The sequence below is a fragment of the Pseudopipra pipra genome, chromosome 1 (genome assembly GCF_036250125.1).
Source record: "Pseudopipra pipra isolate bDixPip1 chromosome 1, bDixPip1.hap1, whole genome shotgun sequence".
Taxonomy (NCBI): domain Eukaryota; kingdom Metazoa; phylum Chordata; class Aves; order Passeriformes; family Pipridae; genus Pseudopipra; species Pseudopipra pipra.
In genome coordinates this window covers 86,378,927-86,402,753 of record NC_087549.1, presented here as the reverse complement: position 1 = coordinate 86,402,753, position 23,827 = coordinate 86,378,927, and the positions used below count along the sequence as shown (strand labels likewise).

General features: G+C 42.0%; 1 protein-coding gene across 8 annotated transcripts; it reads left to right on the top strand.

The window, feature by feature from the left end:
- The first annotated feature begins 418 nt into the window (after nucleotides 1-418).
- On the top strand, nucleotides 419-23,548 carry ECI2 (enoyl-CoA delta isomerase 2). 8 transcript variants are annotated; one of them, XM_064663488.1, is made up of 12 exons: nucleotides 543-630; nucleotides 5,528-5,583; nucleotides 6,083-6,272; nucleotides 10,697-10,833; nucleotides 12,125-12,223; nucleotides 13,881-14,072; nucleotides 14,900-14,969; nucleotides 16,831-16,933; nucleotides 18,479-18,599; nucleotides 21,124-21,213; nucleotides 22,035-22,178; nucleotides 23,003-23,548. In XM_064663488.1, the coding sequence occupies exons 2-12, from the start codon at nucleotides 5,566-5,568 to the stop codon at nucleotides 23,156-23,158; spliced, it is 1,320 nt and encodes a 439-aa protein (XP_064519558.1). In that variant the 5' UTR covers nucleotides 543-630; nucleotides 5,528-5,565; the 3' UTR covers nucleotides 23,159-23,548. The 8 variants fall into 8 exon arrangements, with proteins under 8 accessions (XP_064519567.1, XP_064519547.1, XP_064519558.1 ...); XM_064663516.1 differs by having other exon boundaries at nucleotides 549-630; nucleotides 10,671-10,833; XM_064663497.1 differs by lacking the exons at nucleotides 5,528-5,583; nucleotides 6,083-6,272 and adding an exon at nucleotides 419-515 and having other exon boundaries at nucleotides 549-630; nucleotides 10,671-10,833.
- The last annotated feature ends 279 nt before the right edge of the window (nucleotides 23,549-23,827 follow it).

Genomic DNA, 23,827 nt, shown 5'->3' with positions numbered 1-23,827 from the left:
GGATGAGAGGACATAGCCGGAAGGTGCACCAGGGGAGGTCCAGGTTGGACATCAGGAGGAATTTCTTCACGGAAAGGGCTGTTAAACATTGGAAGAGGCTGCCTAGGGAGGTGGTGGAGTCACCGTCCCTGGAGGTGTTCAAGAAACGACTGGACGTGCCACTTAAGTGCCATGGTGTAGTTGACAGGGTGGTGTTCGGTCACACGTTGGACTCGATGATCTCAGAGGTCTTTTCCGACTTCAGCGATTCTGTGATTCTGCGATTTCGGGCATGGCTTCGGAGCGCTGCCACACAGCTCAGTGCCCAGCTGCTCGTAACGACGGACCGCGACTTCGCCGCCCACCGCGCCCCGGCCTCGCCACTTCCCCCGGCGGCTCCCGTCGCAGCCCCGCCCGCAGCCCGCCCTCCCAGTGGTGGTGGAGGCGGTGATCCCCGAGGATGGAGCGGGCGGCTGCCACTGCCCCAGCAGATGGCGCGGCGGCTCCGGCAGGGCGGGGTTTGCCGTCTCCTCCTCCTCCTCCTCCTCCTCCTCCTCCTCCTCCTTCTCTTCTTCCCTTCCCTCCGGTTATGGCGTTCCCGGCCCTGACCTTCGTCCCGAGTCTGTGCTGGCGGTCGCCGTGCGGGATAAGGTGAGTCCCGATGGCTCCAGGGGTGCCCCGCGGAGCCCCTCGCGGGGGTGGCGCGGCCGGGGCGGGCAGCGCTGGGGCCGGGGGTGTCCGTACCGTGGGACAGGGCAGCCCCGTCTCCCCGCCGCCGGGGATCGGCGGGGAGACCTGGTGCTGCCCTGCCTGTGCCGCTGGATCAGCCGGGTTGACGTTCCCTGCATGACCCTTGCCTTAGTGCGCTGGGCCAGACGTGGCTTTCATCCTAAAAACTGGGGAGATAGCTTTCTGCCTGAGCTGGGGACACCTCCAGCTGTACCAACCAGCTGTAACACTCCGCGTAACCTTCTCCTGTGGAGAGGAATGTCTGCTCTTGCTGCCGGCTGATCTTGGTTAATCACATTCCTGACCAAATTTACAGTTCCTAAACACTGGGGAAAATTGTAACTCAATTCCTTCCTTCAACTACAATTTAAGCAATGCTAAGGACATTATTTTTAGAAAATGGTCAAAAATTAGATAGGCAAGCACGAAAATAATTCATGAAGAAAATTGTGTTAACAATTGTGTTACATATTTTCAAGCTTACCTTATTAAGAAAAAAAAGAATAAAAAAACAAAAAAACCCCAAAACACCAAGCTCCAAAACTTTATTATTAGGCACACTGTTAAAACAATAAAAGCATGGATGAGGGGCAACGTTTCTTGTTTTCCTAAGCTTATTCAGTTACAGAAATCTTCCAGTCTCTGAGATTTTTTTATTTTTTTTTTAATCTCACAGTAGTTTACTGAACTATTACACTTTTTGTAAGTGATCTTCTAGTCTGATTTAAAAAATAATTGCAATTCAGGTCTAGTACTTCCCATGCACCCAAGCTCTGCATGTTCCAGATATTACAACTGAGGTGGTAAAAAGTTTTCCCTCTCTGGGGGGAACGACTGAATACTGGTGTGTTGTGGTTTGTCATCTTTGAGTAGTGGTGTAGTAGCTTGTGTGCCAGCACCTTTGAAGAGTTTGTTTTGGGAGTTGTGAACTTATTGCTGTGTACTGTACAAAATTAAGGGCTTGTTAGCCATCACTCTTGTGGAAGTGTGCTGTAAGAATTTAAGGGCTTGTTGGCCAACACCTTTCCAGTCTAAATAGTGGGCTGGTTGCCAGAGTTATGGGGACTGTACAATAAGTTCCCAGACACGTGTCCAGTGTTTTTGCTCAGCCTGACAAGGATTTATAATGAACATCATGCCCCTGACCAGTGCCCTGTCAGCAGCAACATGGTGGCAGAGGCCCATCCTCTGATGTGGTGGCGGTGAATGGGAATGTGGGAATGTGCCTGTTCAGGCTTTGGTGGTCACAGGCTGCTGACAAGACCTACTGGAGCCATAGGGCAGGTGTTGGAAATGGCTTCTCCATCCCTGTTCACGCTGGTTCTGTGGGGACCTTTCCCACAGGTTGTGCTGGGGAAGGGCTGCCCACTGCCAGCAGCCCGTGCCCTGCTGCCTGGGCCCCCCAGGGAGGGTCAGCCCACCCCTCTCTGTGACAGTGCTCAGCCTTGAAATCTGTATCTTGGCCTCCCTGGAGGGCTGGCTGCTCATGCGAAAGAGCAGCGGGACCAGTGCACTCCAAATACAGTTCTTCAGTCTCTTCTTGTTCCTCACCACTGCTGACCTCACGTGGTCTCTGAAGAGGCAGATTGAGAACTCTCGGATCTCGCTGCTTTCCTGGCAGGAAGGAGGAAAGGTGAGCTTCAGAAACCCAAGAGTGTGCTCAGGGCTGTATCCCTGGTGAGTCCAACCTTTGCAGGGCCCTGTGGCCCTGTCTCCTGGAGCAGTCATCTGGGCAGCAGCCCTGCCAGGGAGAGCGGCAGGGAGAGGGGCACAGCATGGCTAGAGGGTTCCTAGGCCTTACCTGCCATTCGGAATAGCTGTCCATCCATTTGCTCAGTGTGCAAATCCTCTCCGTGGCTGCAACCTGCACCTCAATTCTCTCATACCTTGTGAAGTCCAGCAGCACTTGAGCAAAGAGAAACTGCTGGTGAGCCCCGGGAGCAGATACTCACTCCAACAGCAGCAGCGCAGCTCTGCTCCTGGGTGGGACTTGCACTGTCCCTCAAGGCTTTCTCTGACCTTGAGCAAAGCCTGTAGCGGGGCTTCTGCCTCTGGGGTCCCTTGTGGGCCCAGAACAAAGGCCCTGGGCCAAGCTTTGGCTCACCCCCACAGGGTGAGGAACAGCCCTGGGACTCCCACTCTTTGCACAGGCCAGACCTGCAAGATGTTCTGCAGCTCCTTGTCAATTCTTGAGGGAGGAGTGTTCCACACTATTGCCTTCAGCATGGAGTCCATGGCTGCCAAGGTCTGCAAGGAGGACAGAGAGCAGCGGCAGTGATTCTTCACCCCCAGGAGACTGATCTGAGCTCCCAGTGCCAGGGAAGGAAAGGTGCCCGCGCTGCCCAGGAGACACCTAGGAGCAGGCAGTCTACTGCAGGTAGAGCAGCCTGCAGCACTGGATGTGGCTGGGCCCTGGGAAAGGGATGACGGGATGAGGGCAGGAAAGCAAAGCTGAGACCCTGCCCTGCCTTGGACCTCTGGTCATGGGGCAGTGCAGGATGGCCAGAGAGCAGCCCAGAGGGACTGGTGGCTCCTGCAGCTCACCCAGCACTTACCTCCTCCCTAGGCTTCTGTGTCCCCCTTACTGATATGTTTTCTTTAGGAAGGAAGAGAACAGCTCTGAAGCAGGCTTCTAGGAGTCTTCTCTTTTTGCCCTCCAGCACCTTTTCCACAAAGAGAAAGGGCTCAACTGGACAATAGTGCCGGGGGAAGCACCTTGAGGCCTTGTGCAGGGGGATGCAGTCCTCTGGGGAAGGGCTCCCTGGGAGTGATGAGTGTGTCCCTCAATCCTTCAATGGCTTCCACACCTCTGTGTGCATCTTCTTACTGGACTGGGCATCCAGCAGCATCTGCAGAGCACAGCTGAGCTGGGACCTGGCAGCTGCCAGCACCCAGTGCCACCAGACCCTAATCCTGCCCAAGCGCTGCCCTCACAGGGTGCCAGTGCCAGGAGGCTTTGCCCCCTTCCCCAGAGCACCAAGTGTCCCCTGACCTGTATCCTCTCTACCATCTCATATCTGCAGCAGAAGTGGACCAGGTGCTGTGATGAGCCACAGACTGTGGTGTGTATGCACAGATCCACGATTTTCTGAAGAAAGGTGACCTTGCGGCCCACATTCTGGCAGCCAGGGGACAGAGAGACAAATGGGAGTATGAGTGGGGGGAAACATGGCCAGTGAGACTGGAACCCTGCAGTGCAGTGCCCTGAGGGAGCAGCAGCTCTGCCAAGCCAGCAGAGCCCCTCCCAGCAGATGCTGGCACAGCCACCATCCAACTTGCTACAGTTATCTCTTTGGGGCTGTCAAGGGCCTGGATAGAGTCCATGACTTCCTGTTCTTCTCTGTACAAGGGTAACAAGCTGACATCTAACAAAGGGATAGAGCAGGTGGGGCTGCGGAGGGTCCAGTGACAGGAGAGAGGAGAGGAGAGGAAGATCTGCCCTCTGCCCAGCCCCATGCCCGCTGCCCTGGCATGGCCTTTCCTTGTGGCTCCTGGCTGGCGGGTGCCCAGCAGAGGAGCTACCACACTGGAGCACATCGTGGCAGGGAAAGCCCCAGTGCCCCAGGCTGAGGAATGTGCTGGCGGGCAGACAGGAAAGGTCCAGCATCCCCCTGCATCGCTGCCTCCAGCCAGCCGACTGCATCTTTCTGCCCACACCCTGTAGCAGGAGCTGAGGCCTCTCTGCTCTCTCCCTCCTCCTTAGCAGAGGCTGTGCTGGGGCTGGTGTCCAGCCCTAAGCAGCCTCAGCTTTCAGGGATCACATCCACCCCCAGGATCTTTTTGGTGCCAGCATGCCAGGCAAACATGATCCTGGCATCATTGCAGGATGTCTGGAGAGCCCCAGCCCTGTCCAGTCCAACAGGGCCTCTCACCTGTCTGCATCTGTGGTGGTTTCACCAGGATCACCTGGTAGAGTTCTGCTGGAGATCTGCTTTCCTGGGGACCCCCATCCTCCATCCAGGCCACCTCATGGGGTTCTTCTGGAGAGCTGCTCTCCTGGGCAGCACTCTCCTCCACTCAGGCCACCCTGGGCTTGCTGGGGGGGTCTCTTCTCCATCCTGCTAGAAAATGACTAGGAATAGGAAAGGGGGAAGTGGGAAGCTTTGGGAAAATAACTCAGCACTACAGAGCAACAGGGAAAGCCTTGGGCTGTGCTTGGAATATCCTTGCCAGCTCTGCGCTCCTGTCTTGTTGCGTCACTGTCCTGCTGGACACTGTGGCTGGCACTGCAGCTGTGCCAACCGCATGTGGGGTTTGTAGTTGATTGCTTTGTATTGTAACTAAAAAAAAAAGCAAAACAAAACAACATAAACCAACTCATGCAACTCTTTCTACAATAGCAGCAGCAAACCAGTATTTTGTTTAATTTTCTTCTAAATTGGTAGGAACGTGAGCAGAAGGATTGCCACTTTATGATCTTGTAATACCATTTCTGTGTGTGAAATGGCAAGGGATGGTTACTGTGCCCATCACTGTTCTGCATGAGGAATGTATGAAAAGAGCAACGCAAAAGATGAGAGCACCTTGAGATAGCGATCATGTCACAGAAGAGCTGTTATACGTGTTATCTGAAGTATTACACATAATGGACAAAAGGTGCTCCAGGAGTCACCGAGTGACAGTTCGTGTACTGCTTGCTTCTGTCTGACAACACTTCCCATTCTTTTTCTTCCTTATCTCTCTAAAGCTACTTAAAGTAATGTAAAATGAGCATTTTCCATTTCCGTCAGGAGTTTTAAAACCACGTTTCTAGCACCACCCACTGCTTTTAATCCTAATAGGATTTTTAACTGCTTTTGTGTGTGCTTTGTTTCCCCAGGCTCTACTAATGTTTTAAAGAAAACCTGTATTAAGTAAATGGAAGATGGATTTCAGGTATATCCATCCTTTCTTTTGCTAAGTGTGTCTGATGTTTTGTGTGCAAAGAGATCTTCTGGCTTCTGTTTAGTCTTGAGAAAACTGCTATGTTGCTTTAAAAGTTAGGAAGTGACCAGTCAATATTTTACAAAATGTTGACATTTTTAACTCTATGAAGTCTTTATGCAAGTGACAGAACTATGTAGTAATTAGAGACCTGTCTTTAACAGGCTTTGCAGTCTTTTTGTTAATCACCTAAACAATGAAAAACTACTTTCAGTGTAACTGACTTTTAAAATCTGAAAATTAGGAGTCTTATGTTTGAATGTTTCTTGGGATAAGAGACATTTATGTGAAGAGCTAGAGTGAGCAGGATGAATGGTGGGCTTCCAAGATATCCTGAACGATTAAATGGCAACAAAGAGATGTCTGAAGTAAGGAAGTAAATATGAAATGATTGTCAGCCTGGATGTTTCAGGTTCAGGTAGCGATGACCAGGATTTATTTCTTTTTTCAGAGTGTACAACAGCCGAACTACCCAGTGAATGATCTTGCAGGAGTGCACAGGCATTTGTCATGGACTGTCACTGCTCTGCCAAGTTGTGACTCCTCTTGCTTCTCGCTCTCTGGTGGGACCTGGCTTTTTACCCAGCTGGGTGAGGTTGCCGGGCCCTCACCACTTTTCTATGGGTGTCGCTACAGCAAAGGTAATTTGTAGCAGCGGGGCAGTGGCAGCTAATTGCCCATACAGGGTGCAGGGCAATAAAGAGGAAGGTTTGTGTTATAGTTTCATACTTTTTGGTGAATTTTCCACAGAGAGCCTAGTCTCTGCTAGGGTAAGATAAACATCAGGCTTCATTGTTTTTCTAGCTCGGGCCTTAATGATTGTCCTGTCGAAAAGCTAAATAACTTCGGCACACTGGCTAAATCGCTTAAGGGAAGCCCCATCCCCGCTGTAGCAGAGGAGCTCTTGTTCGTGTGTCCCCGCCCCTCTCCCCGCTCCAGAGAACTGTGAGAGAATCCTTGCGGTGGTCACCCCGGGAGGGAAGGGGGGCGAGGGCCGTCCCCCACCACCTCTGCTGTCACGGAGGCTGCCATTGCCTCGTGGGGCTTTTGGGTCTCCCCGCTCTTCGCCGGACGGGCCGGCACCTCCATCCCTTGCCAGCTGCCGCCCCCATAGCTGAAGTGAAGGGGACCCGGCCCGGCGTGGACTGTCTGGAGCGAGCGCTGTGGGAGACGACCTGCCTGGAGCAGCTCCCTGTGCGCTGGGTGGGGAGCCCTGTTTGCCTGGAGCAGCTCCCTGTGCGCTGGGTGGGCAGCCCTGGTTTTCCGCAGCAAGCAGGAGCAGCCAGCGGGCGCCCCGTGCTGGTTGTGGTTATACCTGCGCCGAAAGGCAAAAAATGCTTAATTGTGTTCAGTGAAAGTTTCGGTCACGGTATAGTTCTGTTTTGTTACATATATATATATGTATGTGTGTGTATATATATATATATATTTTTTTTCAGCAAAGAGCTGTTATTTTCTTTTCCACACCTTTTCGCCTGAAGCCTCTTAATTTCGAAGTTGTAATAACTTAGAGGAAGAACCTGTTTTTTTCATATCCCACCCTCCTTAGCAAACATTTGTCTTGTTAAATTAAGACACTTTGTGAAGGAAATTATTTAGCTTTGTTGCAGTGAGTAGATGAGAAGGGGTAATACAGAGGGTTTTTTTGATTGCCTTTCCTAGGCTTCTTTTTTTGCTTAGATTAAAACAAGTGCAAGTTTGACACTGGTGGCTTGTAGGTCAGGTTCCAGGCTCTCTGCCTGCCTTGTGTGGTTTTGGCAAAGTCTTGTATGGCCACTAAAATGGGACATGGATTTGCTCAGTGAGTGACTAAGAAGGATTCAGTGTCACAACAGGGGAGCAGCAAATGGAGGGAACAAGTCATTCCCATAGTGTACTACAGCAGCCTCTCCTCTGTCTTTGGGATTCTGGCATGGCGTCACTGTGTAGTCCCAGAGGTGGCAATGCTGTTGTGTCTGCTGAGAGGTGTCAAGTCCTCTCCTCCTTGCTCTATGATCTAATTGGGGTGAAGGAGCTCTGTTCCTGCTATTTGTGTATGCCTCTGAAGAATGAAGTCCTGCCCAAGGTGAATAAAATGTGAAATAACTTAATCTTTCTTTTGTGTTTTCATCCTTTGTTAATTTAATAGAGAAATAATAGCATTAGCTTAGCCTTAACATTTTTTAACTAAGTAAAAACCGAACAGCAAGGGAAAGTCACTCTGAATCTGGACTTTCTGAAAGATCATTTCACTTTTCCCCAGCCCGATTTTTTTTATTCACTGAATTGTTTTTTCGTCCTCTTCTGACTTGTCCACTTTGCATTCTTAATAAGGAAGAGAACTTGTGACCTGCTAAATGCAAGAAAACCTTTAACCATAAATATATGTGTGTACATACCTTCAGACCGGCTGCTGTGTTGTTCCCCTCTCCTCAACTGCTCATCCTCAACTTTTGTTAATTTTTGGTCATCAAATTGTATATAAAGGAGAGTCTTAAAGTCTTTTCATAGTATTGACCACAGCCAGGCTGGAGTGAAGTCCACATTGTCAAACATGGTGTAAGCCTATAGATCCATTTTTAAACACTGAATCCACTTTAGTCACTGCCTAGATTGACAGGAAAATTTGTACTAAATACACAGATCATCTTGGGGACAGCAGCATTCAAGTAATTCCAAGAATGAATAGTAAAATTGGAGGAAAACAAAGCAAAACCAAAACAAACCCCTGCCCTTCCCACACTCTCATTTTCTTCTTCCCGTAAATGTGACTTCAAAAACATGTTTGGGAATAGGATCTGAAAGTAAGTGTCATGTTCTGGGCTTCCAGGACAGACCAGTCAGAGAAATGCAGTATTAAAAACCTTGCATCTGTATCTGTTTAGGTACACTTCTTCCTGTTGAAGGTCTTTTATCGATCCTGGAAGTGAAGTCTCCAAGTTGGCTAGATAGCATCCAAGCTGGTTAAGGGATGAACTTGTTAAACTCTGACACAGTTTTCCGAACACATCAGTTTGAATGTTAATTAAACTGGCAGATGTTTAATCCTGGTTTGTCTGGGTGCACTGTTATCTTAATAATTAAGGCCTACAGCTGATCAACTGAAGTAAAAGGACTTTCTGTTCCTGCAGCCATTTTTGATAGCCTATTCCACTTTATATTGTTCAGATAGTTTTCTTTTTACAGGCATAAGATTTTGAAGCAGATTTTGGAATTCTTTCATTTTGAAAGAATTTCAAATTCTTTCCATGTCTGCCATTCAAACATGGTATCTCCGAAATACCAGGAGTTCTAGATTTTATTAATACAGATGAGCTATAATAGGACAAAGACCCAATAGATCTTACAAGCATTTTTACAAGACACCTAGACAAGCTATCTCCATAAAATGAAAGAAGAATAAAAATGATGGCACATAGTTGGCATTCTTCACACTGTCTGCCTGCAACTTTTAGGCTTGCAACTCATAATAAATTTTCTTTACAAAATAAGAGCAACGAGGATATTTATGAATATCCTCGTAGATATTCATAAGGCAGTAGAATTTCTTAAATTCTCGTTAGGTGTGTATAAAAAGGGAGAGTTTTCATGTTAGGTATGATTTTTAAATGATGGTTCTGTAACTGAAATATTAACATTAAATAGATTAAGCATTCTATCAATCTTCATTTGAAGTAATCATTGATTTTTCAAACGTGACTGGTTATGAAATCTATTATATATGATGCTCCAAGACAACAGCTGTATCAGCGAGTTAGGATGGGAAAAGCTGGGCTTTTTTTCTTCATTTTTAACTAAAATGGAGGAATGTTGATACAAAAACTGAGAACATTTTAAAAATAGTAAAAATGCTTGATGTATATTGCAATTTAACCAAAGAAGGCTGTGACAACATGCTTTTGCCCTCTTGAAATAAGCCAAAGTTATTAGACTTCTTGGCTTTTGATTCCTAACTGTTGAAGTAAACCTGCTTTTACAGAGCATTATAGAGTTGGGTTAGGTTTGGTCCTTTGGAGTGGGGTTTGGTGGTTTTGGGGGAGATTTTGATGGAATTACCTTGTTCTGATGGAAGGTTGTTCTCCCAGAATGTTTTGACCACCTTTTTTTTCTTAAGTGTCTACAGGCTGTTTTACAGCCAGTCCTTTTCCAAAGTACAGTTTGAAATTAGTCTTCACTTATGCTGCCCTGATTGGAGAACCAGGCTTTCAAATTGAAGTGTTTCTAGATAGAAGCACACACACTTGAAAAGATCACAAAGAACAGATAGGCTGCATACTGTCTATATGTCTATTCATAGGCATATAAAGCTGTTAATCGTAGAATCATTTAGGTTGGAAGGGCGTTTAGGATAACGAGTCCAACTGTTAACCCAGCACTGCTGAGTCCACCACTAAACCATGTCCCCAGATGCCACATAAACACATCTTTTAAATACCTCCAGGGATGGTGACTCAACCACTTTCCTGGGCAGCAATGCCTGACCACTCATTTGGATATTAGGAAAATTTCTTCACCAGTCTAAACCTCCCCTGGTGTAACTTGAAGCTGTTCCTCTTGTCCTGTCAGTTGTTTCTTGGGAGAAGACACCAACTGCCAGCTGGCTACAATCTCCTTTTAGGTAGTTGTAGAAAGGTAGGTCGCCCCCAAGTCTCCTTTTCTCCAGGCTAAAAACCTCTAGCTCCCTCAGCCACTCCTCATCAGACTTGTGCTCCAGACACAGCTCTCTTGCCCTTCTCTGGACATGCTCCAGCACCTTAGTGTCTGTCTTCTAGTGAGGGGCCCAAAACTGAACACATTCTTGAAGGTGCCAAGTACAGGGGGAATGAAATTTAAATAATTAATAAAAAGTGATAATTTCCAAAGGTTAATTATATTGCAGTGAAAGCAGGCTTCTAAAGCAACTTTCTTGTAATTTTTAGTATCTTGCTTGTTGATGTTTTGATTAGTGTGATATGTATGTTTTATGTATATTTTAAATGTCTTAAAAAGCAGCATATTTGTTTCTCCCCTAGTCTTACACAAAAAACAAGTAATGGGATTTTTTCCCCACTTGCTCACAGACGAACAGTAGCTGTTTGCGTTCCAGCGGTTCACCTGCACATGACTGCAGCCACCATGCAAGTCAGCCAGAAGGACTTTGAAAAGGCTCAGGAGCAATTGAAGCTTTTGAAAAAGGATCCTGGGAATGAAACTAAGTTGAAACTCTATGCTCTGTTTAAACAGGTAGGCTTGATTTATTTCATTTTCTAAGGAGCATTTATAACCTGAGGGGATGGACCTGTAAAATATTTACTTGATTTAGGGACTGTTCAAATGTATTCTGTCTTAACAAGCTCTTCATTTCAAGTGCTTGAATTCTGTTCTTGAAATGCCAGCCCCTTAAACTCTGCCTAAATTCTGAGGGAAGCCAAACCTGTTTTTTCTTATAAATCATGCTTTGAATAGAAACCCGTATTCAAAGAAATAGAGCCAAATTACATCCATTGTGTGATGCCTTCCATATAATAATATAGATTCAGCTTTGGAAAATGGCTTATGCCTAAGAAAAAAAGAGTATACTGCATGCTTCCTCTTAAATTTGTTGTATCTACAGTCAGCTGTGCTTATAATATAATGGTGCTGACATTTGAAGGTTGATTTCTGATGGTTTCTTCTCTCTGTTTTTTTAGTATGGTCATTGTAGGTTTTGTTTGGGTTTTTTTGGTTTTGTTTTAAATTTAAGGAACCATTCCACCACACTTTGAGTGAAGGTTATCCTTTATTACAGCATGGAGGGAGACCTTTGTAAAAATAGCTGCAGGTCCTTAATGGGGTTTGTACTGGTATTTGGTGAGGTATTTGTGGATTAAGGTTGGCTGCAGGGTCACTACAGGCTGTGGCTTGTTATATTGAAGAAGGCAATTGATAGCTTATTTAAATAAAATCTTAAAGACGAGTGATGGTTCCAGGTAGCTTTACTAACTACTAATAGTGAGCTCATAAATGTATTCTTTCTTTCTTTCCTGCCTCCCACTTGAAATATTTCTCTCCAATAGTGTACTTTTCCTTAGGAAAACTGATCACAGAATACTTCAGGATAGCTCAGAACTCTTGCAGTTCAATTGGTCAAACACCCTTGCTCACAGTAGAGCCAACTTTGAAGTAAGATCCAACTTAATAGATCCTATGCAATGGTTTCTTTGTTCGCACAGCTTATGAGGCTGTAATTTTCTTTCTAAGTATAAAACTTCTGCAGTTTTTGAGGTAGGAGAGCTTAAGTGTTTTGGAAACCAGTGTCTCATACTGGGGTGGCTACTTGTGAAAGCCCAGCACCAGGTGTCAGAAAATAGCAGACACTGAAAAGTTCATGGTATGTGAACTATCTGAATGTTGTCCAACTACTAGGTATTTCTCCTGTCTCAGAGTTAAATTCTGTATCCAGATCAGATAAATATTCTGAATAGTTATCATCTTTTCTACCAAGGCATCTGAACTTTAATCACAGGTTTAAGTAAGTTTGTTTTGCTCTTTTCAGGCTACTGAAGGTCCCTGCAATGCTCCAAAACCAGGTATGCTGGACTTTGTCAAGAAAGCCAAGTGGGATGCATGGAATTCTCTTGGCAACTTGTCTCAGGTGACAATACCTATAATTTTACTTTGTAGATTACTCTACCTTGAAGTGCCTGATCTGTAAGTGAATGGCTGATGTTTATTACATGCTAGTTGAGCAACTTTGCTTCAGCCATCAAAACGTTTTTGCACTGTATTCCTCAATCATTTCACTGCTTCAGTGTTTGGAGATTTTTGTTTAGTGTGTAAGCCTAATTCTACTTTATTACTACCAGCTTGTATCAATGTAAGAGATCTTACATAGATTGTGATTTCCAATGAAAATACTTTTTTTCACATTATGATCTATTCTGCTGTTCTCTTTGAGAAAGATGGATTGAGCTTCTCAGCTGTTACAACAAAACCCAAATCTCTGAATCCAGCATATTAATAACTTTGTCATTTTAAAAAAATCAGTCTCTCATGCTGTTGACTAAAAGACTAGAAAAAAGTGGTGTATGGAGAGCCTCTCTTCACTCTTTTTTTCTCAGTATATCTTGACCTCTTTAATACCTTTCATAACCTTTAGAGAAGTCAAGTGAAGCAAGCAGGAAGAATAAAGATGCAGATACACATAAGCATTCCTTTTTCATGCAGACTGTAGTAAGTCTGACATCACATATAGCTACCAAGGTTTCTTCAGTTATTTAATGAAGGAAACAAGCTTTTCAAATCAGCTGTGTTACAGGCCTACATTAGGCCTGCTGTTCAGCAGTAGTTGTTGAGGTCAAAGGTATTCCTTAATACAGAGGGATTTTTTTGCATTTATTTTTGGTTTGTTTTAAAAAAAAACATGCTTGCATAATTTCATGAACATAATATGTTCTTGTCCTGCTTTGGGGTTTTTGGGATGTATTTTAATATTTTTGTGGGGTTTTTTGATGGCCCTGCTTTTAGGAGTAGTGAAGAAACACTTAAGGAAAAGAATCTGGTCTTGATGTTAGAGTGGAGAGTGGATAGACAATTTCATGTGCTACAGATTATGGATTATAAAATTTTTCAAAGTATATTATGCTTTCAAGAAAATGAGTTGTAACAACCAAGACCTTAAAATTCTTTTAAATCACTGTTTAATGTAGAGCTAAGGAGACAGGATTCTTTAGGCTTCTGTGTGTCATGCTAGTGCTAAATGAAAACTAGTGTCTTCAAGCAATTTTAAAATGCCATAAGACCTATTTTAGCACTCTGATTTTCAGACCAACATATTCTAAAATAAAAGCTTTGTTGGAGAAGTGTTTCACTGGAAAGAAGAAACAGAAGATCCATGGAAATGTGTAAATGCTGGGAATATGACAAAGGTCATCCTAGATGTGGATGGGAGTACTTCACCGACAAAATAAATCTCATCATCCCAGCATTTATGCACTTCTACTTTTGTAGGTCTATCCGATGCTGCTGCTTTTCAGATGACTTTAAGCTTGTTGTGCAGTGTTTAAATACAACATGTTCCCCTTGTCACCCCCCTAATTAGAATGCTTTATAATCGAGATTTTTATTTTCTTTTGTCTTGAAGCACAGTCCCCTTCCCCCTCATTTCCCTCCAGGTACCCATTTTATTAGTACTATAACTGATTTACATTTTAGCCTTTCATAATATTGTGTGTGTGTTTTTTCCTATTCTTTTAATATTTTTTTCTTTATTTCCTTTTTTTTTCTTTTTTTTTCCTTTCCTTTTATTACAGGATAATGCCAGGCAGAAATATGCTGAACTTGTCTCAAGTCTGGTCTCTGCAGAGTCTGCTAGCCAGAAGAAAGATGCTTCTCCGGAAGAGGGCAGGCATGATGGCTATGAAACATTAATAGTTACTACCAAAAACAATATCACAAAGATAATGTTTAACCGACCTGATAGGAAAAATGCCATCAACCATCAGGTAAAGAAATTAACTTGGGAGGATTAATTATTTTTTCTTTCCTGGGTAAACTATTGAAATTTTAAAGAATCCTCACTACAGGTTAAGAAGAACTGACTGAAACATGGTGGTCTGAATTTTATTAGGGGCTGGTGTCCTGACTCCAGTGACAACCTAAGGAATAAATATCCAGTACAAAATGAAATCATTCAGCTAAAATTTTACAGATTAGGCTTTTTTGTGTCTCTTGATTTTATTCAAACTTAATATAGGATTATGGTCTGCACTAAACTAAAATGGCAAACTGCAGGAAGGCTGGCCTGTTTTGTGCATGCAAGATTTGACTGTAATCTGTGTAATGAAGCATTTGTGCAGCGTTTGGCTCTGCACCGTTGCATGCATGTGTAGGTAATCTTCCACTTCCCACAGTTATCTTCATGACTAAGTCCATCATGTTGGAAGCATAATGATCATGCTGTTTAACAACTGCAAAGATACCAGAACTAGGGTCTTTGCCCCACTGCTGCTAACTTTTTAGTATGTTATTTTGCCCACTTAAACTACTTCTCAAGTTTTAAAATTAGCTTCCAGTCAGCATTTGTTTAACAAAGGACCTTATATTGTCCTTTAAATTTGCATTGGAATTTTTCAGTATTGCAAGTGTGTGTCTTTATGGTCAGAAGTACCTCACATGTAATACTTAACTTTCTGTGCATGCAAAATTTTTCAGTGCTTTAAAGGACTGTAGCTAATCTGTCTCTTGAGTTCCTTGTTTGTCAGTGTCAATCTCATTTTTGTGTTCTTTTGTAGCATCACATTTGTACTTTGTTGATTTTCCTTTTATGCAGATGTACAGAGAAATTATCAAAGCACTTGAAGAAGCTGGAAAAAATGATTCCACCATAGCAGTTATTACTGGTATGTTTTGTATTATACCAAAGTATAGTATTGACATGAACTATCTACATGTATTTAGGCTAAGATTGAACTGTGTAAGTGAGGAAATTTTTTCTTCTGTTATAGATCAAAGATTTTCCAAAGTGCCTTGGCAAAATTACTTCAAGGTGACCGTTTGAATTCTTTAGCAAGCTTGCTGTTACATCAAAACATGTCACAGATGAGAATATGGACATGGAATACTCCTAAGGGCTTTATTACTTTTGAGTAGCTGATATATTTGTTCCACAGCATCTTTGTTACTGCTTTTGGAGTTCATTGGTATGAGTTTAGTCAATTTTCTCTACCTCTGTGATACATTTGGAACACACTTAAAACAAGCATCTGAAATCCTGTACTGGTAGAGCCAGTAGAAAGTTTGCACTGCATATTTACCAATGATCATCAGAAAAAATGGTATTTTACATTCGTTCTCTTTTTTTTTCTATGGCTGCCACAGGAAAGGATTGGCCAGGGAAGCTGCAACCTGGCTGAGCTGTGTACATCCCTGTCACCAGATGTATGCAGCTGGATGACTGCAGCACTAGTACTGAAAGGGCAGCCCAAACTCATGCTGCCTGTGAAGTGTAGCTACTCTGGGGACACATCCTTTTGGTTCTCTAGAGGACTCTTTTGGTCTGTTTCTTATGCTGACTGAACAGCGTGGTGGCAAGGACAGTCAGCAGTGACAGAAGGACTGAGGGCAGGCACTGCCTGTGTGGCCCATCCTCATTGCACATATATATGTCTTTTTAGGAAATTAGCCAAAACTTGAGCTTTGGCTGGCAGCTAAGTAGTGTGAATTCAAGGTGAATTTGGTCTTAAACCTGCTTACTCTGAGGTAATTGCATGCATATTTGTCTCCACTGTCTGCTTTACCAGCAGCTGGTTCCCATTCCCAGGCTCCTGGGTTTCCTTTCAGTAGCAATGACTGGGCACCACAGCCCTTACAAAATAAAAAGGGTAGTTTGCACAACTGGAATATCTGAGTAAATAGCAAACACCTCTGCACAAACCTTTCTATTGCATTTTACATAGTGAATAAGAGCACTGCAGTGTAAAGTAATGGATGTGGCAACGCATGAAAGGTCCCATCCTGTGAATGTCCTCATGAAATACGGGATGATTTAGACAATTAAGTCATGCAGTCTAGCTTTAAAATGCTCCATGCTTTTTTGGTGGCACCTCAAACTGACTTATACATTCACTAACAGGTTATATGTTTCTTGCTGAAGAATCCATCTTCCAGTACAATGATTTCAATGCAGTACTGCCAGTCTTATCCTAAATTGATCACAAATTGATCACCTTTTCCTAAATTGATCACAAAAAATGTGAAACTTCTACCTCGTATGAAGTAGGTTATTCTGTCTACTTTTGATTCCTTCATCAGTTTGAAGGTGGATTAAGGGAGATGCATCAACTTACATTTCCGTTGTCCTGTTCAAAAGAAAAAGATTCTCACATCTAACTGTTAGAATGATTGCGAAATGACAGAAAAAAAACCCTGAGGAAGTATGCAGGGAAAGAAACAAAATATTTTTCCATCGGATGCTGTTAGAGAAAAAAAAATTAATTTTCTGCCTCAAATATTTCACAGTTAATATTCTTTGGCTTTTTACAGCCAAAGAATTTTTTTTCAGCAAATTGTCAGTCAAAACTCCTTTTTATACCGCAGATGTCCTTTAAGATAGTGTGTATACTTTGAGAAAATCCCTTCAATTGCTTAATAATGTTAGACACTTAGTATGAAATTTCTTTTGTAAAACTAATAAATGAAAGCTTCTCTTCTCTTACTTACTCAGAAACCACTGGTGCATTTACTCATATGTGTTCTCTGCAGGAAATGGAGACTACTATAGTAGTGGAAATGACCTGAATAATTTTGCTAATATCCAGCCTGGTGAAATGAAGAAGGCGGCAAAAGATGGAGCAGTATTACTCAAGTAGAACATCTTGGTTTCATATATGTATAAGTTACTGTAATGGGTTAAATATAATTTGCAGGCTTTGTTAGAAAACACAACTGCAGGGACCCAGTTATGCTACTGTTCATCTATTTAGATGACTGTGTCCAAGAGCTCACCATGTGCATAAACAGAAAGATAATGTGGGAGGAACAAGTATTAATTGTATGAAATAAATGAGATTAATATTAGAAGTCTTTTTAAGTACAGTGATGCTGAAGACTTCATTTCATTTTTCGGTCCCCAAAGTACATGCAGATATAATGACAACATCATTGTTTTAAATGTATATGAAAGAAATTGTGGGTTTTTTGATATCCAACAGTGTCCACACTAGCAGGACATGTCAAATTCCTTCAATGACAGACTTCTTTTGAATAGAGACCAGTTGGAATGAACTTGTTCAAAATTACCAAGTAATTCTGAGATCTTAGCTCCATCTTGAAGTGAATTTATCTGTTAAACTAATTTATTTTCTAAGGCCAAGTTGATCAGGGTATCATCTGACACAGAGGTTTTGGGGACAAACAGCATGTTTCTTTTTTCCCTACTTGAGCAGATTTTGTCTTCTCTTTTACTTCTGTGTGTGATGATTGCATTTGGGAGATGCTTGCAAGTTTGATTGTTCCCTCAGGCACTTGAATTTGATGGAAAAGCTAAAATACACAGAAACCCAATGCTTTTTATTTATATTTTAAAGATGAACTGAAGTAAAGTACTCAGCTTTTACTTAGACAAGCTGTCTGTGGATCACACTACCCCTCAAAGTGATAACGATGCAGTGTGAACCTGTTTTGAAGCTGTTACTCAGTGGTACCTGGCAAGTGTTCCAGCCTGCAGTGCTTTATAGGGTGTTCAGCACAATGTAAAGCCTCGTGTGTGCTTTATGGTCTTTGATCTTGCTCTTGTGAGAAGCTTGTGTTTGCTGTGCTGTTACTATTACACAAACATGGTGCTTCATTACAGCTGATGCACAGAGATGTCAGGGAACTGGAGTTCTTACAACACTGTTTGCTTTTGGGAAGTGTTTTATTTTGAAACAAAAGGCTCTTTCTCAAACCTGTGCAAAAGAGCAGCAGGGAATTCTGTGTTGTGGTAACATCGCAATTTTGGTTCCTCTTGGGGCTTTGCTGCAGAACAGTCTGTGAAGGGAATGGCTATCCCAGGGGTGGAGTTGGGATGGATGTATAGGCAAAAGAGTGTTCTTGTTAGTGAACTGTATTCAGTAACTGTAGCTGAAGAGGAAAACACTTTCGTAACTTGATTGCAGGAACTAGGAAAGCTCTGCTGATATGTACATGTTTGATTCTTAGTTGCTAAGGAAATGCAGGTGTTTCAGATAGTTCTTATTTTGTCAGAATTCATTTCTGAAAGGGTCAAAAACATATGCTACGTAGTTTCTATCTGACTCATGGATTTTGTTATGCAGTATCTAATCACGTGTTTTGAAAGTTGTTTATATTGGATGAAAACCACTTGAGATGTCTCTTGCATCTTACATTTTCTCTTTTCCCTTCTCTCTAGAGAGTTTGTGGGTCATTTTATTGATTTTCCTAAACCACTGATTGCAGTGGTAAATGGCCCAGCTATTGGAATTTGTGTAACAGTCCTTGGGTTGTGTGACATTGTCTATGCTTCTGACAGGGTAAGTACATTGCATAGCTGATCCCAAGACAGTCTTTAAGCCTCTTTCTCTAGCAAATACTATTTGATTTGGGGTAATCTTGGGAGAAAAGAACACTTTAAAAAAGTCTAAATGCATTTTATGTCACATCAAGAAATGCCTATATTAATTACCAGCACAGGGGTGCACCAACTGGTTAATATGCATGGAATTTCCCTGCTGTGATTATGGTTATCAAGTTACTGTCTCCAGTTTAAAGGCTCTTTTCTAAGAGCCTCTCTTCTATCATGATGTGAAATTATGCTTGTAAGGTTGCTCTCAGGTGTGGGAGGGGGAGCAAAAGTTTATTATGGAATGGAAGTTCAGTAGCTGGCTGAAGTGATCCATTACACTCCTGACATATGCTTGTATAATGTGTGGTTTGTTCAGTCTATTCTGGTCCCCAGATCTCTTTTTTTACTAGAGAATTGTTGGATTCTCCCTCTTTTGCCCCTCCCATCTAGTCTATTTTTGCTACAGGGTGAACCTGTTGTTTCTTTTTCCTCAGTTTAAAGAACAGACTGTTTTCATCCTCCCTTACAACAGCTGTAAATATGCTTAGCCATCAGCATACTTAGGCTATTAGATATAGCTCAGGTTTATCTTCACTCTCTCTGTCTTTTCTTTTTTTGAGCTAAACAGCTGCAGTTTGTTCAGCTTTTCCTCATGTGGCCTGCAGTCACATTCCTCTGTACTCCTTCCAGTTGTTCTGTGTCTCTTTAAGCACAGTGGTACAAGCTGGACACATCACTCCAGCTCATCTTACTCATGCAAAGTGAAGCAGAAGAATTTCTCCATATTCTGCAGACTGTATTTCTGCTTTGACATCCCACATTGTTATTTGATTTATGTACTTGTGATCTAACACCTGATATAACAACTGTAAAGTTGCTAGTGAAACAATTGTTCCTGTTGTATAACATATACTATATACTAAGTTATTCCTGACAAACTTTAACTTATCTGTACTAAATAGTGTCTTCTGACTTACGCCTCTCAATTTTATTAAGACTATTTGGAATTCTAATCACCTCCCCTCAGCATAATATCTCCTTACAGCTGTAAGTTAGTATAGATTTAATTGAAGTTTAATCCAAATAAGCATTAAATGTTTTGTCCTGTTAATATTATCCTTCTTTCTTGAATGACTTGAAATTCATACTTGAATTAGTACCTTCCTATCTGCACTGGTTCAGCTTTTGCTTGTGCCCTTGGTAATAGTTCTTGGAGTATTTCTGTAGGGTCTAACCTAACCTTTCATTTAGGTTATCCTTCATGGAAATTTTCCAATTAACCTCAAGTTTATCAAACGTTCCTCCAAGGTGATTGTTCTCTGTTCTTCCCTTTCCAGGATTGTGAACTCCCATGCAGTAAGGTCATTTTCATCCAAAATACTACTTAATTTCACACTCTCCAGTAGTTTCATTGGAGTGCCTTAAGCATTGATTACCCACTCCAGAAATGGCCAGCTTTGCTATGTTCAGGATCTGGTTTTATTCTCAGCCAGGTATTCCCAGAGCAGATCCTTACCAGCCACCTTTGGGACACTGCACAGCCCAGTCTGACAACAGATCAGTTAATGTTGCCTTCTGCACTGGGTTTTGCTCCAGTGCATGGGACACCAGTTTGTCCCCCAGAATATTTAATCTCCTGTTGCTTAAGCATGTCTAATACCAGCCTGCATCCTGACAGATGTTGTCTAGTCTTTTTGTACAATGTTACAAATGTCACTTTCTTGCTAGGAAGTCTGTTGATCTGTCTTACCATGTGGCCTTCTGTAGTATAAAAAGGGATTCTTTTTCAATGAAGATTCATGAAGAGGATTCAAAACCTTCTGTTTCAGTGAAAGCTCCATTGGCAACTTTTGTTCTCTTTGTGATCAGTTCGTATTTTTAAATGGAAATAAAGGCAAGCATTTTGTCTTTCTTGCCTAAAGTTGATGCGAGTTGTCGAAACATAAAATTCTGCTGTTAGTTCTAACTTGCCACAAATGGTATTATTTTGTGTGACCCCATGATGCATTTCTGGCACAGGCTCTTTTTAGATTTTCATAAAATTAGAGGAAAGAAGATTCAGTGACTTGAATTCTTCAGGACCAGAATAAACTTAGTGTGCCTTCAGAAAGGCAAAAATACTTTTTACCTTTTAAGTTATTTGAAATATGTATTTAATGACTTAGGGCAGATATGTATGAGCATCCTTTCTGTAAAGATTTTGCATGTACAATTAGATTCTCTAAGTGCTGTATTCAGATAATGTAACTTCATCACTGGGGTTGTTATGATAAGGAAATTGAATTATATAGACAAAGCCAACTCTTGCCTGCATTGAGAGCATGAAGCAGTGTTAGCAGATGACATTTAAAGCCTATCATGGTAACAGTTCAAGTGTGGCTTTGATTAACTCTGTCACAATAGAAGCTTTAAAATGAAAACTAAATCCTAGTACTTTAATTCTGTGCTCTGTTGTAAGGTTTGCTTTATTTTGTTCTTTTTTTTTTCCCCAGGCTACGTTTCACAGCCCATTTAGTCAACTTGGACAGAGCCCAGAAGGATGTTCCTCTTACCTGTTTCCAAAAATCATGGGCTTAGCCAAGGTAAGAATATCTGCACTGTCTGTGGGATCATCTGACCTTTGTGTGTTGGTATCTTCTGACTGTAAGAGCAGATGTGGTCTTCTGTCCATACTCTTATTTTCTCTGTCTACTCTAGAAATAAGGAAACTAAATAAGAGTAGTTAAAAAAAATTGGAAAAAAGACAAGAGAGATGGCAGAATCTAAATTTTCTTTTCTCAGAACAGAGAGAAAACTGCTTCTTTTGATATCCCACAGAAAAAATCTGTATAATTTTAAATACTTATCTGATAATGCATGCATTTATACAGTGTATTTTTGTTGACCAGGGTTTAAATCTGTAAGGAGCAGAGCAAGTGCTTATAAACATCCAAGTATCAAGAGTAGTATGTTCAGTGAGACATAGGCCTGCCAGTACATGTTCTAGAAATCTTGGAGTCACTGCAAAAGTGAACAAACACATTTATGGTGAGGTTATTTCAGATTACATCCTTGGAGCTCTGCTCAGAAAGACATGTACACTCTTAGTGAACATTAGGAACTGTAGGCCAGTCACCAGTGGCATAGCCCAAGGGTTGATACTGGGTGTAATACTTACTTAATCTCTTCATTATGGCCTGAATGATGGGACTAAGTCCCCTGCTTGAGCAGGGGCTTTGAAGTAGACAGTATCTGGAGGTTCCTTCCAACATCATCCATTGTGTGATTCTGTGTTCTTTTCAGAGGGCAGATATTAACGAGCAAGAGAGTAAAATAAATGTGTCATGGAAGTGTGTAGATTTCCTGTCAGATTACTCAAGTTTTGTGTCTTGTCGAATCACACTTTCTACTTTTCTTCACATAGGCAAGTGAGATGTTGCTTTTCAATAAAAAGCTGACTGCAGCAGAAGCCTGTGCCCAGGGACTTGTGACTGAAGTCTTCCCTGACAACAGTTTTCAGAAGGAAGTTTGGGCAAGATTAGAAGCTTATGCAAGCCTCCCCAAAAATGTCAGTATTTTACATTTTTCTCCACCTTGTAAGCCTGTAGCACTCCCAATTCTCCTACCAAATGAAACCACTTAGTTTCATTCCATCCTTAACTGAAATAATGAGGCTCTATATATTTTCCTTCAAGCACAGATCTGTCCCTGTGCTGCTGGGAAACAAATACCTCTCTTCTACTCTGTCTGCATCTAAGACAGTGTACTGTACACAGAGATTCAATGGCTGAAAATCCTTCAAAACGAATTAATTACTCCATCTGTGCAGTCTCTCTATGACTGCCTTGGATGCCTTCTCTTAGGTTTTTATTTGGCAATAGTTTATTTTTAAGAACCTTACCACTGGGTCTACAACGTTAACTGTACTGTGTGTACCCTGCACACTCAAGATGACAGTAGGTGACTTTAGTTTTTGCTGAATTCAGTCATCCTGCTAGCTTAGGTTTTGCAAAACTACTTAAGTCACAATGGTATTAGGTTACATTGGACAAGAGGAGACACCTGTGCCAGCTGCTGATAATGTGGGTTCATTTGACACTGCAGACAGTGGAGTGGGTTTCACTTCTTATGGCATCTACTGTGATTATGAGCACTTAGTGGGCTGCTGTTTTGCTTTCCATAAGCCTCCTCCACCTTATTAGCACTTTTAGTAATTAAATGCAATAAATACTTCCAGTGAAAAGGTTGACTAAAAGCTAAGAGGTGCAATATTAATACAACTGGATTAGGATTCCAGTGTGGGTTTTGTGTTATTTTTCTGAAACTTTAAATTAAAGTATAGAAAAAGTATAGAATACTTAACTTCCTAATGTTCCTGTTTTCCTCCTCCAGTCTTTGGCAGTGTCAAAGCAACTGTTACGAAGTATGGAAAAGGAGAAGCTCCATGCAGTCAACAGTAAAGAGTGTGAAGTCCTGACGGAGAGGTGGTTGTCTGATGAGTGTATAAATGCTATTGTCAGCTTCTTTCAGAAGAAATCAAAACTCTAATCTTTACCAGTAGAATCTTCACTATCTGGCAATAGCCTAATCTGCCCTTATCATTAATGAACTTTCTCTTCAAATAATAATTCTTAATACCTTTTGATGTGGTATATTTCTGTTCTCAGTACTGGGTTAAAACTGGTTCATAAAATTAATACACTGTTATGTGCCTTGGATCTGTTATGGAAATTCAGGCTGGGGGAGAAAAGGTTCATTGTTCTGTAGGCATCAGTGATGTTTCAGAACAATACTAAAGCAGATTGTCTTCCAAAAGAAGTGACAAATTCAATAGTACCCTATTTTGATAGCTCTTCAATAATTATTACTGATTCTTTTTATTTATGTATGGGGAAAGAAATACTATATTAATGAAAAAATAAATAGAAGTATTTAATTCCTGCTGTGCTTATTGTCATTCCTTTTGTAAAACATCCTCAGTGAGAGGAAAAGTAGTTTTTGGGAGGCATATTAATACAATAGTCTTACAAAAAAGTATTCACATGACTTAGTGTTCATCACAAAGATGTTTGTTTTGAGCTTTATGGGTCCAATCTTCAGTATATTTTTCCATTAATTCCCTCATATAACCCCTTTTCTGTGAAAAAGTGTGATGTGTTTGCTTTCCTCAAGGAGAAATGCAGCCATTGATAACCTGTTGATGGATGAAATAAGAGA

Excerpts from the sequence above, each read along its gene's own strand:
- ECI2 (XM_064663466.1), top strand. The coding sequence starts at position 5,940 with ATGAATGGTGGGCTTCCAAGATATCCTGAACGATTAAATGGCAACAAA. Across the intron at positions 21,214-22,034 it reads AAATCATGGGCTTAGCCAAG|GCAAGTGAGATGTTGCTTTT; the intron begins GTAAGAATATCT and ends TTCTTCACATAG. Across the intron at positions 22,179-23,002 it reads ATGCAAGCCTCCCCAAAAAT|TCTTTGGCAGTGTCAAAGCA; the intron begins GTCAGTATTTTA and ends TTCCTCCTCCAG.